General features: G+C 51.3%; 1 protein-coding gene across 1 annotated transcript in view; it reads right to left on the bottom strand.

Moving 5' to 3' along the window:
- ZCWPW2 (zinc finger CW-type and PWWP domain containing 2) overlaps nt 1-17,011 on the bottom strand; it is a 134,475-nt gene that overhangs the window by 82,091 nt on the left and 35,373 nt on the right. The window contains exon 3 of the mRNA XM_032790018.2: nt 12,950-13,064. Within this exon, the coding sequence (XP_032645909.1) occupies nt 12,950-13,064 (115 nt within the window). The remainder of the gene's footprint in view (nt 1-12,949; nt 13,065-17,011) is intronic.

Below are 17,011 nucleotides of genomic sequence, written 5' to 3'. Positions count from 1 at the left end.
CTTCGGCAAGGCGGGCACCAAACAGTTCAGGCTCTGGCCCTCTGGGCAGGGCAGAGCGGTAACAAAGTCTAGGAGCCCTGGCCTTCGGCAGGGCGGGAACAAACAACCGTAGCACAGCTCAGGGGTTGGGTGAAGGAGGATTCTGCCACCCGGTTACGGGTGGCAGGGGGAACTCAGGCAACCCACTCCTCCGCGTTCCAGCCCGGCCCTGGTAGCGGCGGTGGCTGCTAAGGCAGTCAGTGGGGATCGGAGAAACACACTGACAGGGTGATCAGTAGGGCTCCACCGAAAACACACTGACAGGGTGGTCAGTGGGGATCTGGCCGATACACACGGCCATAGCTCAGGGCCTTCTGCAGCCTGCTGTAGTCAGCGCCCCTGGGCTACTTAACTTCCCTCCTTGGTACTTGTCCTCGTCGGCATAGTCCGGTGGGTCCCAGACCATAGTTCCTCGGAGACGGGGGGACGCAGGTCTCGGCGGCTCCTCCGGCAGCAGCGCAGGGTAGTTCAGGCTGAGGGTCCTCAGGATACCAGGCGCGGGCAGGTCTGGCCAGCGCTCCTCAGGATACCAGGCGGGCAGGTCTGGCCAGCGCTCTCTGGATCCTTGGCAGGTAGGTCCGGCAGACTCTCATGGATACTTGGCCCGAGGTAGGTCCGGCCAGTGCTCCTCGGGATAGTGAGCACAAGGCAAGCTGGGCCGAGCGGGAGCTCGGGCTTCCACGTCTGTACTCTTCGGCGTCCTGGGCTCAACTGAGCTCTGGGTCCTGGCTTTTATACTTCCTGTCCCACCCCTTGACTTCCGGGGGGCAGGAACAGGCGGTACTGGCTCCGCCCACGGAGGTGCCTGCTCTGGCTCTTCCCCCTCAGGTGCGGTGGGGAGCCAGGGCGCCTCCTTACACACAACCCCCCTCAAGGCTGGTTCCCAGGTACCAAGGCCAGCCATGTCCATACCTCCCAGGCGGGAAAGGAAGTCCGCATTGGCGTGGTCCTTTCCAGCCCGGTGACGGACGGTGAAGGCATAGGGCTGCATCGCCAGATACCAGTGTTGAAGCCGCATGTTATTGTCCTTCATTCTGTACAACCATTGGAGGGCGGAGTGGTCGATGACCAACGTGAAGGGGGCCTCCCAGCAGGTAGTAGCGGAGGGCGTCGCGGCCCATTTCGCTGCCAGGGCCTCCTTCTCGACCACCGTGTAGTTCTGCTCCCTTGGGAACAGCTTCCGGCTGATATACAGAACGGGGTGTTCCTCCCCGTCCACCTCCTGCGAGAGGACAGCGCCGAGCCCCAGTTTGGAAGCGTTGGTCTGCAAGATGAACGGGCGAGGGAAGTCCGGGCTGAACAAGACGGGCTTGCTACAGAGGCAGGCCTTAAGCGATCTGAACGCCTCGTCATACTCGGAGGTCCACCGAACCTGCTGGGGGCTGTCCTTCGTGAGGAGGTCTGTCAAGGGGGCAGCCAGTGTCGCAAATTGGGGAATGAAGCGTCGATAGTAGCCAGCTAGCCCCAAGAACTGCCAGACGTGGCGCTTCGTGGTGGGCGGAGGACAGGCTGCGATGGCCTGTACCTTGTCGACGAGCGGTTTTACCTGCCCATTCCCCATGGTATACCCCAGGTAGGTGGTTTCTCGCCAGCCAATGCGACACTTCTTGGGGTTGGCGGTTAACCCGGCTTCCCGCAAGGATCGTAGGACAGCAGCGACCTTGTCCAGGTGGGTCTCCCACTGCCGACTGTAGACGACCACATCGTCCAGGTAGGCCGCGGCGTAGTCGTGGTGCGGGCAGAGGAGGCGGTCCATCAATCGCTGGAACGTGGCAGGTGCCCCATGGAGGCCGAAGGGCATCCGCGTGAACTGATATAGGCCGATGGGCATGGCGAACACGGTCTTCTCCTTGGAGGTTCGTTCCAGGGGGATCTACCAGTATCCTTTGCTCAAATCCAAGGTGGTGATGTACCGAGCCTCCCCTAACCGGGCCAGTAGTTCGTCCACATGGGGCATCGGGTAGACATCAAACTTTGAGACGGCATTCACACGTCTGAAGTCAATACAGAACCGTTGGGAGCCGTTGGGCTTTGGGACGAGGACGATGGGGCTCCGCCACTCGCTTTGCGAGGGCTCAGCCACGCCTAACTCTAGCATGGCTCGCACTTCGTCGACTACGATCTGCCTTCGGTGGTAGGGGAGAGGCCTGGCCGCGGTCCTGACCACCACCCCTGGTTCAGTCTGAATGCGGTGCGAGACCAAGGAGGTGCACCCTGGCTGGGCTGTAAAGGTATGAGGGAAGGCTCGGAGGAGGCAGCGGGTTTGTTCGAGCTGTTCCCCCGTAAGCGTCTCCCCCAGCTGGGGTCCCTCGGGGTCCTCTGGGGGAGGCACCTGGGGCCCCAGCTCCGGTTCTGGCGGGTAGGGCGTGATCAATAATCCTTCTCGTTCCCGCCAGGGCTTAAGGAGGTTAACGTGGTACCGCTGCAGCTTCTTCCTTTGGTCTGGCTGGCGGATCTCATAGGTGACCGGGCCCACCCTCCAAACCACCTCGTAGAGGCCCTGCCACCGAGCCAGGAGCTTGGACTCGGAGGGAAGGAGAAGTAGGACGCGGTCCCCAGGCTGGAAGTCGCGGGTACGGGCACCTCTATTATATGTCCGAGCCTGCTGCTCTTGAGTCGCCTTCAAGTTGGCGCGTGCCAAGGTCCCCGCCTGTTTGAGCCACTCCTGGAGTTGGGTCACGTATTTCAGGAGTCCCTGAGCGGGTGACGGTGTCTGCTCCCAGGTTTCCCTTATCAGGTCGAGAAGACCCCGGGGCTGGCGGCCATACAACAGCTCGAATGGGAAAACTTGGTGGAGGACTGCGGAACTTCTCACACAGCCAGGAGCAAGGGGGGAAGCAGCTGGTCCCACCAGTGAAGGTCCTCGGGGGAAAATCGCCGCAGCATGTCCTTTAGGGTCCAGTTGAATCTCTCCACCAGGCCGTCGGTTTGGGGGTGGTACACGGAGGTCCGCAGTTGTCGCACCCCCAAGATCTTGCACACCTGCTGGAATAGCCGCAAGGTGAAGCTGGTCCCCTGGTCTGTAAGGATCTCCCGGGGTAAGCCGACACGGGCGAAGACCTTGACCAATTCACCCGCAATAGTGCGGGTGGTGATGCTACGAAGAGGAATTGCTTCGGGGAAGCGGGTGGCATAGTCCAGCATCACCAAAATATATTGAAACCCCGCAGAGCTCTTGGGAAGGGGCCCTACCAGGTCCATAGCCACCCGTTCGAAGGGGGTTTCGACCAGTGGCATCGGAATCAGCGGGGCCCTGGGTGTCCTCGCCGGGGCTGCCAGCTGGCACTCCGGGCAGGAGCGGCAGTACTCCTTCACCTCGTGCTGAATCCCCGGCCAATAGAAGCGCCCTAGGATGCGGGCTAGGGTCTTCTCCGGTCCCAAACATCCGGCGGCCGGGACGTCGTGGGCCAGCTTCATGACGGCTCGCCGGTGACATTGTGGCACGAGGAGTTGGGTTTGGGGCTCCCCGGTCTGTGGGTCCCGCTCGATCCGGTACAGGCGGTCCTGCCGCAGCTCAAAGTGCGGCCACTGGGCTGCTCGGTCCGGGTCGAAGACCGTTCCATCGATAGCGGCGAGTTGGCCTCAATATACGCTATTGAGGCCAGGGTCAGCCCTTTGGTCTCGGCAGAAATCAGTCAGGGCTGAGCCGTATCCTAACCCTTTCCCCGGAGTGGTAGTGTTGCTTTCTTCCCTTCCAGCGGGTTGGAGCGGTGGGCCAGGCTGGTCCCCCTCCGTCTCCTGGGCCTCCTGGTCATCCTCCAACGTCGTGGGGGTCTCCCCTTCCAACGCCGGGATGGGCCTTGAGCCACCTCCGGTATGCCGGCGGAGGACGGTGGCGAATTCAGGCCAGTCCCGGCCCAGGATCACAGGGTAGGCGAGCCTGGTGGCGAGGCCAACGATCATTTGGCGGGTCACCCCGTCTACCGTCAATTGGTAGGGCCGCACGTCGCCATGGATACACTGTAAGCGAATGACCCCCAGGGGTGTACCTGCCTGGGGGCTTAAGCTGTCGCAAATCAGAGTTTGCCCACATCCTGAGTCGAGGAGGGCTACAGTCGAGCGTCCCTCCACCACCACGGGCGCTGTAATCTTGGCGGGTTGCGGCGACGGGCGCGAGCCTCCCCGGAGCAGACCTGGCCATATGCACACTCCATCTGGGGGCAGTCCTTTTGCAGGTGTCCGGTCCAGCCGCAGGAAGAACAGGGCCCCAAACCGCCCCGTCCTGGACGGGGCCCAGCCCTGGGGGAGTCCTTAGGAGGGCTCCACCGCCTTCCACGGGTTGTAGGAACCGGGCTCGGAGTCAGCTGGGCCGTTGGAGCCGTGGCCCGGGCGGGTACGGCTTTCCTCTCAGAGTGGCAGCGTCCCAGTAGGGGCGGGGTTGCGGACCCAGTGGGGCCCACAGGGGTCTCCGCTGCCAGGAAGTCCTCCATCAGACTGACGGCGGCCGCCAGAGTCATTGGCCGATGCCGGAGGACCCAGGCCCATCCCCGCGTGGGCAGGATGTGGGTAAACTGCTCAAGGGCTACCTGCTCTGCCACTTCCTCGGAGGTTCGCTGGTCTGGCTGCAGCCAGTGTCGACAGGTCTCGCACAATTCTTGTGCCACCATCCGGGGCCGGGCCGCGGCGGGGTAGGTCATGCTCCTGAACCGCTGCCGAAACATCTCCGGGCTGACATCAAGTGCGTCCAGGATAGCTGACTTCACTTGGGCATAATCGCGGACGGCCTCGGCAGACAGGGCCCGATAGACTGTCTGAGCCGTCCCGGTTAGGTAGGGGGCCAGAATGGAGGCCCACTGGTCAGGGCTCCAGCCTGCAACTGCTGCCACCCGCTCAAAGGTGACCAAGAAGGCCTCGGGGTTGTCACTGGGGCCCATCTTGGTCAGTCGTATTGGGGGGCAGGGTTCTTGGGTCCCTTCGGGGCCTCCCGACGGGCCCCCGTCGTGGGTAGCTCGGCCTGCCGTCAGGTGCTGCAGGCATTGCAGCTGGAATTCTTGTTGTTGTTTGATCAGCTCCTGGATCAGCTGGCGTTGCTGAGTCCCCAGCTGGTCTACGAGCTGCTGCTGCTGCTGGAGCTGGACGGCCTGCTGCTCCTCCTGTTGCCACAAGTGGGCCGCTTGCTGCCGATCTTGGCTCTCGGCCAGCAGGGCGGCGAGTTGGGGGACATCCATCACGGGGGGGGGATACTCCCTCACCCGTAGGCCCTCGCTCGCCGGCGTTGAGGGTTCGCGCCCACATTCTAGGCGAAACTCCCCACTTCTGGTATCACGTTGTAAGCCCGTCGGTTCGGGCCTCGTCCCCCTCAGGTGCGACGGGGAGCCAGGGCACCTCCTTCTAGGCAGCGGGACGGGTTCCACGCTGGTCCTGTACTTGAGGGTCAAGCAAATAAGGTCTATAGGCCCTGGCCCTTAGGCAGGGCGGGGCCACAAACAGTTCAGGCTCTGACCCTTTGGGGCAGGGCAGAGCGGTAACAAAGTCTAGAGGCCCTGGCCCTTCGGCAGGGCGGGCACCAAACAGTTCGGGCTCTGGCCCTTTGGGGCAGGGCAGAGCAGTAACAAAGTCTAGAGGCCCTGGCCCTTAGGCAGGGTGGGCACCAAACAGTTTCGGGCCTCTGGCGTGCTGGGGTCAGGGCAGAGCGGTAACAAAGTCTAGGAGCCCTGGCCCTTGCGGCAGGGAGGGCAACAAAACGGTAGCACAGCAGTCAGGGGTTCTGGGTGAAGGGGGAATTCTGCACACCACGAGTTACGGGTGGCAGGGGACCTAGGCACCACCAATCCTCTGCGTTCGCCCGGGCCTGGTGCTGCAGTTGCGCGTATAGGCAGTCGTGGTTGGACCGGATGAACACGCTGAATGGGTTGATCAGTGGGCTCCCACCGAACACATGACAGGCCGTGGTCAGGTGGATCCTGGCGATTCACAGCGGCCTGGTCAGGGCCTTCTGCGGCCTGACTGTAGTCAGCCACCCCGCGCTTACTTCCAGATCCCCCCCTCTTGGTACTGTCCTGTCGGCGTAGTCGGTGATCCAGACCATAGTTCTCGGAGACCGGGGGGACGCAGCTCTGCTGCTGGCGCTCTCCGGCAGCCAGCGCAGGGTAGTTCAAGCTGCGGGTCTCAGGATAGCCGGCGCGGGCAGGTCTGGCCAGCGCTCGTCGGATACTCTGCCGAGTAGTCGGCAGCAATCTCTTGGTACTTGGCCTGAAGGTAGTCTGGCCAGCATCCCTTCGGCAGTGAGCACAGGAAGCTGGGCTGGCGGGGCGCCGGGCTCCATGCTGTATCTTCAGCGTCCTGGGCTAACTGCAGCTCTGGCGCCTGATTTTATATTCTGTACCCACCCTTGACTTCTGGAGGCGGGAACAGGCGGTACTGGCTCCGCCCACGGAGGTGCCTGCTCTGGCTCTTCCCCGTCAGGTGTGGCGGGGAGCCAGGGCGCCTCCTTACAGAGACATTAACCCTTAACTATCTGTTTATGACACAGGGTTTCTAGGTCCATTATATTGGGGCATCACTGGGCACGGTCTCCAGTGGACAAAACTGCTCCTTGTACCATAGAGGTGGCTTTTTCCAGACTACCCTCACATATTACAGAGAGCACATCAGAACCAGCCCCAGATCCACCCTCATCCAGGGTCCCGTCGGCCCACGCTGAGCCACTTGGCACACACATCCCAGGACCAACCTGAGCATGTGATGGGCTATGATGACCCTGTGTCTCCACTGGCCTTTTCTTCATCTTTGACTAATGAGGAAGTGGCAGGGGCCTCAACTTCAGGTCCTCCGCCCATGGACCACAGGGCCCCCCAGGACCTATTTCGCCACATTACCTGTAATATGGGCCTACAGGTGGAGGAATTCATTGAGCCAGAGGACCTAGTGGTGGACATTCTTATGCCAGAAGCCCCTTCCAGAGTGGCGTTACCAGTAATTAAGACTATTGGCAACAATTATAGTGCTTTGTGGAAGACTCCAGCCTCCATTCTACCAACCACCAGGGGTGTGGAAAGAAAATACTTTGTTCCCTCTAAGGGCCATGAATTTTTGTTCTCCCATCCTTGCTCCCTGGTGGTCTCTGCAGTGAATGAGAAGGAGCGTCAAGGTCAACAAGTACCAGCTCCTAAGGCCAAAGAGGCCAAACGGATGGACCTCTTTGGCAGGAAAATTTATGCCACAGGGGGTCTAAAGCTGAGGATAGCTAACCAGAAAGCTATCCTCAGCAGGTATAATTTTAACTCATGGGACTCCATGTCAAAATATAAAGAGTTATTTCCCACTGACTCAAAGACTGAGTTCTCAGCTCTAGTTGACGAGGGGAAAGCAGTTCCCAGAACATCCCTGCAGGCCCCACTCGACTTGGCTGACTCTGCGATACATACCATTGCCTCGGGGATGGTCATGAGAACAGCTTGGCTCCAAGCATCTGGGCTTCCCCCGGATGTTCAGCAGACCCTGAAGCACCCTCCCTTTGAGGGTGCAGGGCTGTTTTCTGACCAGATTGATTCAAGGCTTCACAGCCTTAAGGACTCCAGGGCAACCATGAAACCTCTGGGGATGCACACACCTGCCCCAACCAGAGAAAGCCCTTCAAGCTTCAGCCAGTGCAACATCAGAGGCAATACCAACCCAGCCCTAGGCAGGATACTTACCACCGGAGGGGCAGAAATTCATGACGTAGGCCTTCCAACCCTCCCTCAGGCCAAGGGCAGGGCCCAACCAAGCCATCGTTGGGACCAAGCAACAGTTTTGAAGAACGCCTGAGGATGGTGTACAAGCCACCGCTACGGATCCTTCCCCATGTTTTTTGAACCATCTCTCCCATTTCTACTATGCATGGTCCCATATAACATCGGACAGCTGGGTTCTTCGCACAGTAGAAGTGGGATATTCTCTCCAATTCTGCCCCCCCCCCCTCTTCAGGGACCCCCTCATGATCAATGCTTTATCCAGGAGGGGGAGGCGCTCCTTGCCATGGGAGCAGTGGAGGAGGTTCCTCAGGAGCTAATGGGCATGTGATTCTACTCCTGTTATTTCCTAATCCCCAAGGCAAAGCGGGGTCTCAGACCCATCTTAGACCTGCGAAGACTCTGTCAGTTCATGGTAAAGTTAAAGTTCTGCATGGTCTCCCTGAGCACAATTATCCCTTCTCTGGATCTGGGGGACTGGTACGCTGCCCTTGACATGAAAGTCACATACTTCCACATAGCCATCTGGCCATCCCACAGACACTTCCTGAGATTCATTGTCAACCACATACATCATCAGTTCATGGTGCCCCCATTCGGGTTATCAACAGCCCCCTAGGTGTTCACCAAGTATATGCCAGTCATTGCAGCCTCTCTGAAAGAGACAGGTGCAGGTGTACCCCTACTCAGATTATTGGCTCCTGCAAGGGCGCTCCAGGGAGCAGGTGGAGTCCCCTGTCCGGTTAGTCAGAGAGACCTTCCACAGGCTGAGTCTCCTCCTCATTGTAGACAAATCAACTCTGTCACCCACCAATGAACAGAATTCATTGGGGTGGTGCTGGACTCGATTCAGGCAAAAGCCATCCTGCCAAAACCTAGATTCCAAACAAACACTGTCATACATCATTCAGACACTCAGACAATACCCCCCGACCACCATGAGGACATGCCTCAGCCTCTTGGAACACATGGCGGTATACACCTATGTGGTGCAGCACACCAGGATGAGACTCAGACCATTCCAGGCATGGCTCGCTACGGCTTATCACTCGGGTTGGGACAGTCTAGACTTGGTAGTAACAGTACCGCCATGAGTCCTAGGTACCCTAGGATGGTGGTTGGACACTCGCATGATCTGCGGAGTCTCATTCAACACCCCTCCACCATCCATGACCTTCATAAGGGATGCGTCAGACCTCGGTTGGGGGGCACACCTAGGACACTTACAGACTCAAGGCATGTGGTTGCAGTCCGAGATCCTGCTCCACATTAACATAAAGGAACTCAGAGTGGTAAGACTAGTTTGACAACCCTTCCATACAGTATTGCAAGGTCACTGCATAGCGGTGCTGACCGACAACACCACCGCTGTGTTCTACATAAACAAGCAGGGTGGAGCTCGCTCCCCCCTTCTCTGTCAGGAGGCTCTCACAAAACTCCCCTCTCTGTGGGAGTTTTGTGTAGCCCACTCCATTCACCTGGCAGCATCCTATCTTCCAGGAGCACGCAAACCATCTCAGCAGGTCGTTCCGCAGTCATGAGTAGTCTATCCAGATGGACATCACCCACTCCATCTTCCAGATGTGGGGATTTCCCTAGGTGGACCTATTTGCCATAAGACTCCTTCCATGCACACAGCCCAAGATCAATCTCGGTTGTGTTCATGATGCAATGGAGGAACCACCTACTGTATGCCTTCCCTCCGATACCACTCGTCCACAAAGTTCTCCTCAAGATCCACAGGCACAAATCAGAGATAATTCTGCTCGCTCTGGCGTGGCCATGCCAACGTCGGTACACCACACTTCTGGAGCTGTCAGTCAGCACCCACATTGCACTGCCGCTCCTTCCTGATCTGATTACGGACCACGGCTGCCTGCTTCACCCAGACCTCCAGTCCCCGCACCTCAGGGCCTGAAAGCTTCATGGTTAAATGCAATGGAGCTCCAGTGCACAGAATTGGTGAGGGAGGTGCTCCTTGGTAGCAGGAAACCTTCCACCAGAGCCACCTTCCTGGCCAAATGGAAACATTTTTTGTGCTGGTGTAATCTCAGTCAAGTATCTCTACTCCAGGCATCTATATCATTCATCCTAGACTACTTCCTACACCTGAAGTGGCAAGGCCTGGCTGGATCATCTACCAAGGTGCACATCTCAGCTGTCCACCCCTGAGAGTTGGGGTGTTCAGTCTTTGCCAATCCTATGGTGGGCCATTTCCTTAAGGGCCTGGAACACTTACATCCTCAGTCATGCCCACCGATACCAACTTGAGACCTCAATCTGGCCCTAGCTAGGCTTATGGGAGCCCCATTCAAACCACTCGCCACATGTTCCCTTCTGTATCTCTTGTGGAAGGTAGCCTTTCTGGTTGCAATCAGATTGGCCAGGAGGGTATCACAGCTAAAACCATTAACCTCTGACCCCCATACACACACTCTTCCACAAAGACAAGGTACAACTCAGGTCGCACCCAGCTTTTCTCTCCAATGTGGTATCCCTATTTCACCTCAGCTAGGACATTTTTCTTCTCGTTTTCTATCCCAAGCCACACGCAAAAGCATAGGAGAAGAAATTCCACTCATTAGATGTGTGGAGGGCATTAGAGTTCTACACTGAGTGCACAAAGCCTTTCAGGAAGTCAAACCAGCAGTTTGTAGCAGAGGCAGATCAGATGCAGGGACTTCCGGTCTCCTCACAGCACATCTTTTCCTGGATACGGACTGTATCTGTGCCTGCTATGACCTCACCAAGATCCCAGCCCTGGCTATAACAGCCCACTCAGCAAGGGGTCAGGCCTCTTCCACCACTTTCCTAGCCCTGGTGCCCATCCAAGAGATCTGCAGAGCAGCTACCTGGTCCTCGGTACATACCTTTGCCACCCACTATGCCATTACACAGCAGGCTAGAGATGATGCAGCTCTTGGTAGAGCAGTGCTCCAGTTAGTGATTCCTTAACTCCAACCCCACCCCCGTGGGAGAATTTGGGAGTCACCTAATTGGAATCGACGCAAACAATTACTCGAAGAAGAAAAGACGGTTACTCACCTTCTTGTAACTGTTGTTCTTCAGGAGGTGTTGTTCACGTCCATTCCAATACCCACCCTCCTTCCCCTCTGTCAGGGTAGCTGGTAAGAAGGAACCGAAGGGGGGCTGAGTTGGCAGGGTCATATATTGAGCGCCATGAGGGAGCCACTCCAGGGGGCTCCCAGGCTGACCCGACGGTAGCTACTAAGGGAAAAAGTTTCTGATGACTATGCACACAGTGCACGCACACCTAATTGGACTGGATGTCAAGAACAACAGTTACAAGAAGGTGAGTAACCGTCTTTTATCTTCATATACTTACTAAGCATTATTGCTTAGATTTGGTTGTTAAACAGGAGCAGTTTAAAATTTACTAGTATTACAGAACCTTTTCCTGGTCTAGAGGGTACACAAGCTCTCCCTTCCCATAAAGTGATTTAATTTGGCTAAGTTGAGTCCCAAAGGAGAAAAGATACTCAAGGAGTGTTTGGAAAAGGCTGTTTATGCAAAATCCAGCTAAAGTGTTACCTGTGAGGTTCTGAGATGTTAACATTTTAATAATGGAAGAAAAGTTCCCATGGCAAAATAAATGGGACTACAGCTAACTTTGGGGTAAATGAGATAGTGCCAGACTGGAGAGATGCTGTGGCATTTATTACACAAACTGAAATTCTGCATTTTGAGTAAAAAAAAGCCAAATACCAAATACATATATAGAATGTGTAGAACAGTGCTTGACTATGTCCAGCTTTCAGCAGGTATACAGGGGGATGAAGATAGAATACAAGGATCCTTCATTTACTAGTGTCCCCGGTCTGAGGGTGAATACAAGGACTGTTCTAAGATAATGCTGCTAATAGTGCTAGTTTCCCAGAGTGGATGGGAAGAATCCAGGTCCTCCAATGTTTTATACACTCTGCTAGCCCAGTTCAGGCAGAGTGAGCATCTTGTCAAACAGTACTGCAGTAATTGCACTCTAGGAGGCACTGTATACACCTGAAAAACAATATTACCTGAGGTTCCCACTGGGGTGGTAAATCTACTCATAGCTGTTTAGCATGGGTTGGGGCTTAGAACTACATTTGGATAACCTCAAAGTATGCTGTCAATTTGTAAAACAACACGTGTTTACATCATAATTTTAAGTCTGATGAGCTCCTAGAGGATTAAATAATGCAGGATGTACAATAGGGAAATGCAGCTACAATGCACAAGACTCCTATTTTTGATGAACATGCCTCACTACTCTTAGCTATCAGCTACATGTATCCTTAGCATGTTATCTTTTTATTAATAATATTGTACTAATTAGTTTAATTGTGATGGTTAATGTTATTTCTCTGTATTTATAGAAAAATAAAAAGTAGCACTCATTCAGAGCACTAGGCACACCGACCCACATTACAAGAACAAAAAACACTAAATAGCTGACTCCCCCAGCTCTGAAAGTCAACAGAACTTTACTGCTTACAGAACAATAAAAAATTAAAGCTAACCTAAACGTTAACTGTGAAGATGTTTGTCTGCAATATTCCAAAAGAAAAGAGCAGATGGTTGTTTTCATGTAATTTAACATTATACTTTAAACAAGAGTTTAGATCAATTATCTAAGACAAAAGCAAGCCAAAAAGATCATTTTAAAATATTGTTTTTTTCCGAACAGTGCTAAAATGATTTCCACAGTTTCCCTAGCCAGATTAGCACTCACTGTGCTATCAGTTTCTTCACAAACTATAGACTATAGTGCTAGAGACTACAGACTGGTCCTGGAAAAAAAAATATTAACCATATACTTCCTTTTGTGCTTTTTTTGCCTTTTATAGTTTATGCTTAGATAAAACAGGCTAGTTTTTAAATTTCAGGGTTGTAATAAACTTAGCCTTATGAATGACAAGGTCCTTTTAAACCAACCAATTTAAAAAAAATATCTTAGACAAGAGTAATTGCACATCACTTTCTCACTCCATGCAAAGTAATTTATTTCAATAATACTCAATTATAAATTACTTGTGAACCAACATCTCCTTTCAGTACAAGGGCATCCATGAAGGAAATCCATTGGGAGTGAGACATATTATACCCCACCCACCACCACACCCACAACCCCACCACAGCTCTTAAACCCCTAGTACTTATTNATGACTGGAAAAAACCCTCTGCATATGACTATAACTTTATTTACTGAAAAATATGCTGAAAAATATGGATTATACCATTTTCTGATAGCTGGCACATTTCAAGTCTTTGCAGAGCAGAAAATGTAAGTAATTTATTTGCTTCTTCCAATGCACTTTTATACCATTTCTTTTTTCTCTTGCATTGTTCTGGCTATGGAAATAAAGAGAAACGTTTACTAAATATCTTATCGTTACTCCATTTTTCTACACTTTGCATGAGTCAAAAAAACCAAACAAAAATATAGTACTTCAAAAATATTAAATAATGACTAAACAATAATTCTAGACTGCAAAGCATTTAGATAAACTGAGAGAGGTCTAATTCAAGATAAATGCTTCTGTATCTATTTCTTGTAAATTACTCTGGGTGCAAAGGATAGAAATTTTCTAGTTTTTTTTTTTTGTAATTGGGCCCCTTTCGACATAGAATGTGCATTCTAAAGTGCTGCAGAGAGCCCAGTTCTGTAGCTCTTTATTGTGTTTAACTTTCCACTTAATGAAATCAACATTTCAAGTCTATAGGGACTGCAGAATGAAACCCCAAAATGATCTTAATTCACCAGAATACTTACAATATCATTCATAAACCCTTTATGACGCATTCCTACAGAAAGTTTATCCTGATTTATAACAAGATGTGACTACATAATATTTAATTTTTATCTGAAAGAACTACCTGACTACAGTATTAATGCAGTCTTGTAAAAATGTACTAGGCCAGGAAATACCTACTATTCCAGTCTGTAAGATCTGTGAAACTTTGCAAATGTAGCCTACTTGTATTGGAAGATGGAAAGTGCTCTCTGGGCTAGTTATCTGGAGAGGAGAAAGTGAGATGATGTGGTGATTGTGTAGGTAAGCAGAAGAAAGGAAGAAGAGAGAACATGCGTTTGTGGAAGGATGTGGTGATGATGGAAGGAGTGCTGCCACTGGGGGAAGGTGAAGTGGTAGAGACACCAAAAGGATGCCACACAGCATGATGAAGGTAGGTCTGTTGAAGACTCTCTTGAGGGTTCTTGGATATCCTCCTCCAGTTCTTTGAAGCCTTGATCTATCCTCACCTGTATTTAGGATGACCAGACGTCCCGATGTTTTATTGTTTGTCCCGCGTCCTGACCGATGTATGATTGGGATGCCATTTGTCTTGATACTTTGCACTCTGGCTTTTTTTTTTGGCACTTCGGCTGTGCCTCCCCCCCTCCACGTGTCCCAATATTTTGTTCTTGTCATCTGGTCACCCTACCTATATTCTGGATGCAGAGAATGAAACAGTAAGAAGAGTACAGATGACTGCATTTTGAGAGGGCTACTAAAGGCAGCTCCTAGAGAAGCTGGCAGCACAGTCTACAGATTAAGCACCAGATTCCACCTAACTTACTGTGAATGAGTAGAAGCTGCAATACTGCATATATGGAAACACACTGAACATTTTAAAATAGCACTTTAGCCCTTCCATAATATGCAGTGAGACAGATCAGCTGAAATTTCATTACTATAAAGGAAATTATTATCTTAGAAGAAAAAACAATTACAAATGTTTGATGTAAGAGTGAAATTTATTCTTGGCATACTATCCTCAGTCCCAGAATGCATATATCCATATATGGCTGAAACACGTTTACAAGGAACATTTTCTTTAAGTAGCACGGCAAATCCATCCTGAAGAAAATGGTTTTATCTTGTTGCTAGGGCCCAGTATTTAAATCTGCATCTTATCTATGCACATTCAGAAGTTGTAGTGTTTTTGCTCTCTGTGATAAAGAGTATTGAATACTGCCGATGAACATCTTATCTTCTACCAACATCCAAGCTGTTTACTGGAGCTTCCCTGACATAAAGAGCCCAAAAATAGTCAAGAGATTTTCTTTATGGGAATATGCAGAAGTGATTGAAAATAAAGGTCTGAGAAAAATGGTTACTAAGCTTTCTGTAACTGTTGTCTTTGAGATACATTACTTATTCCCATTCCAGTGTAGGTGTTATGCCCATTCCAGTGTATCGCCCTTAGCACAGCTGCCAAAAAGTTTTCCCTCATTAGTATCCATCAGGTCAGCTCTGGTGCCCCTTGGAGTAGTACAGTAATAGCACCAGTATAAAGAGTGCTGCTAAACCATAGCTCCCTCATTTCCTTCTTGCCAGCCAACTCCAACAGAGGGATAGGAGGGAAGGTCTTGGAATGGACAAGAGCAACACATCTCAAAGAACAAGTTATGGAAAGGTTAGTAACCATTTTTTCTTTTTTGCATGTTTGCTCATGTGCATTCAATATAGGTGACTCCCAAGCAGGTGGAGGGTTCAGAGATTATTGACCTGCTGATTGCAATGCCACTCGGCCAATTACATCATTGTCTCTAGCCTGCTGGGTGATGGCGTAGTGAGAAGCAAAAGTGTGAACTGATGACCATGTTGCTGCTCTACAAATATCCTGGATAAGAACTTGTGCTATGGATGCTGTCAAAGATGCTTGGGCTCTTGTGGAATGTGCTATCAGGGCAGGAACCTTTGCCAGGTCATAGCATGTGCAGATGCAGGATATGATCCATGATGAATTTCTCTGGGCTGAGATGGAAAGACCTTTCATTCAGTCTGCAATGGCCATGAATAGCTGAGTAGTTTTCCAAAATGCAAGGCCAGACCACAACATTTTGGCACTTGAGGCGGGGAACTCAAATAACACCACCATGCCCCATCGCTTGGGCCAAAACTTTGAAAGGTCTCAATTCTGCCTTCTTCCTGTTCTATTCCTGTCATGGTACTGCTCTGCTACCTACCCCAATAAAGGAAAACTAACAACTTAAAATGTCTTATTAAAAAATTTTAAGTAAACACGTAACTTTCAAATGCCTGAACAGCAAATGTAACTTTTCTTGTCTGCATAGTAAACACTGGCATTTTTATCTGTTTGAATAATCAAAGTGATGCTTTCTGTGCCTTCTTGGTTGCAAAGATTTGAACTGCTTCTTGAAGGTCCACAGTTTGGGCCAGCTCATGCTCTATTGAGACAGTTGCAAGGCCAACCAGCCTCTCCTGTATCATTGTGGAGCATAGATGTGTTTTTATTAACTTCAGCTTGGAGAAGCTGCGTTTTCCACTGGCAACTGTTACAGGAAGTGTTAGAAGCATGCGCAAAGCAACAAAAGCATTTGGAAAGAGGGTGGTCATCTTACTTGTGCACATATATTCCAGAACAGCCTTTGGAGTTGATCCTGCTGAAATGTATCTTGAAAGGGCTTTCAGTTCATTGCCAAAATCACTTGCATCAATATCGCTCATGTCGTCACATGTCAACACTGTCTCTAGTGCCCTGCATTGCTGGTGTAGGTCTTCTTTAGGTATAATGAGGAGTTTTGGATTATCATACAACGTCCCAGATATACTGCTGTGCTTCTTGAGCTGCATGAAACATTCTTCAACTGCACAGTCTAGTACCTGGTTCAATAATTCAACTTTGAATTGTTGTTTGGGGTATCTTATGGGATTATCCTAGGCCTCATAATTCAACTATTGAGCAATTGTTGGTCCTGTGGGAGGTCTCTAAATAGCGGATTAATCCTATGCGGCTTTCTATAGATCAAAATGTCATCAAAATGTCATTCTTCTCTGGTAACTCTTGTATCTTGAAGGATAGAGAGAAAGCTTCAGTGCGAATTCCTCTGCCAACTTCTGTGCCACTCTTCAGAACATTTTGAAATCCCTCATCTGACCGTTAAGACTGTAGGTATTGATTTTGCTTTGTCCAGGTTGTTCATTTGCTCCATGATATATTCAAGGTCAACACTTGGAGTCTCTTGCTTACAACATTTCATTTCAAACAGTATTGTCATGCACAACACTTAAAGCCACAAAGGAAATTTGAATGATGTATGTTTCTGGTTGATTCCATTTCCCTCTGCCACCGTCTCCCAGAAAACAGTTCCTGTCATAATATCCTCCAATAGCAACTTATGGCATCATCTATCTTCCCAATTGATGTTTGATAGGCTTTATCACCTCACTTCAAACTTTCTCATCGTGTGGCACTCACTGGGTTTCAGCTGTCAAAGGATGTCCCAGATGTTTGCTTCAACATTTGCATTGATGAGTTGATGCAGAGAAAAA

Source organism: Chelonoidis abingdonii, chromosome 2 (genome assembly GCF_003597395.2).
Source record: "Chelonoidis abingdonii isolate Lonesome George chromosome 2, CheloAbing_2.0, whole genome shotgun sequence".
NCBI lineage: Eukaryota > Metazoa > Chordata > Testudines > Testudinidae > Chelonoidis > Chelonoidis abingdonii.
This window is presented reverse-complemented; position numbering and strand designations above follow the sequence as displayed.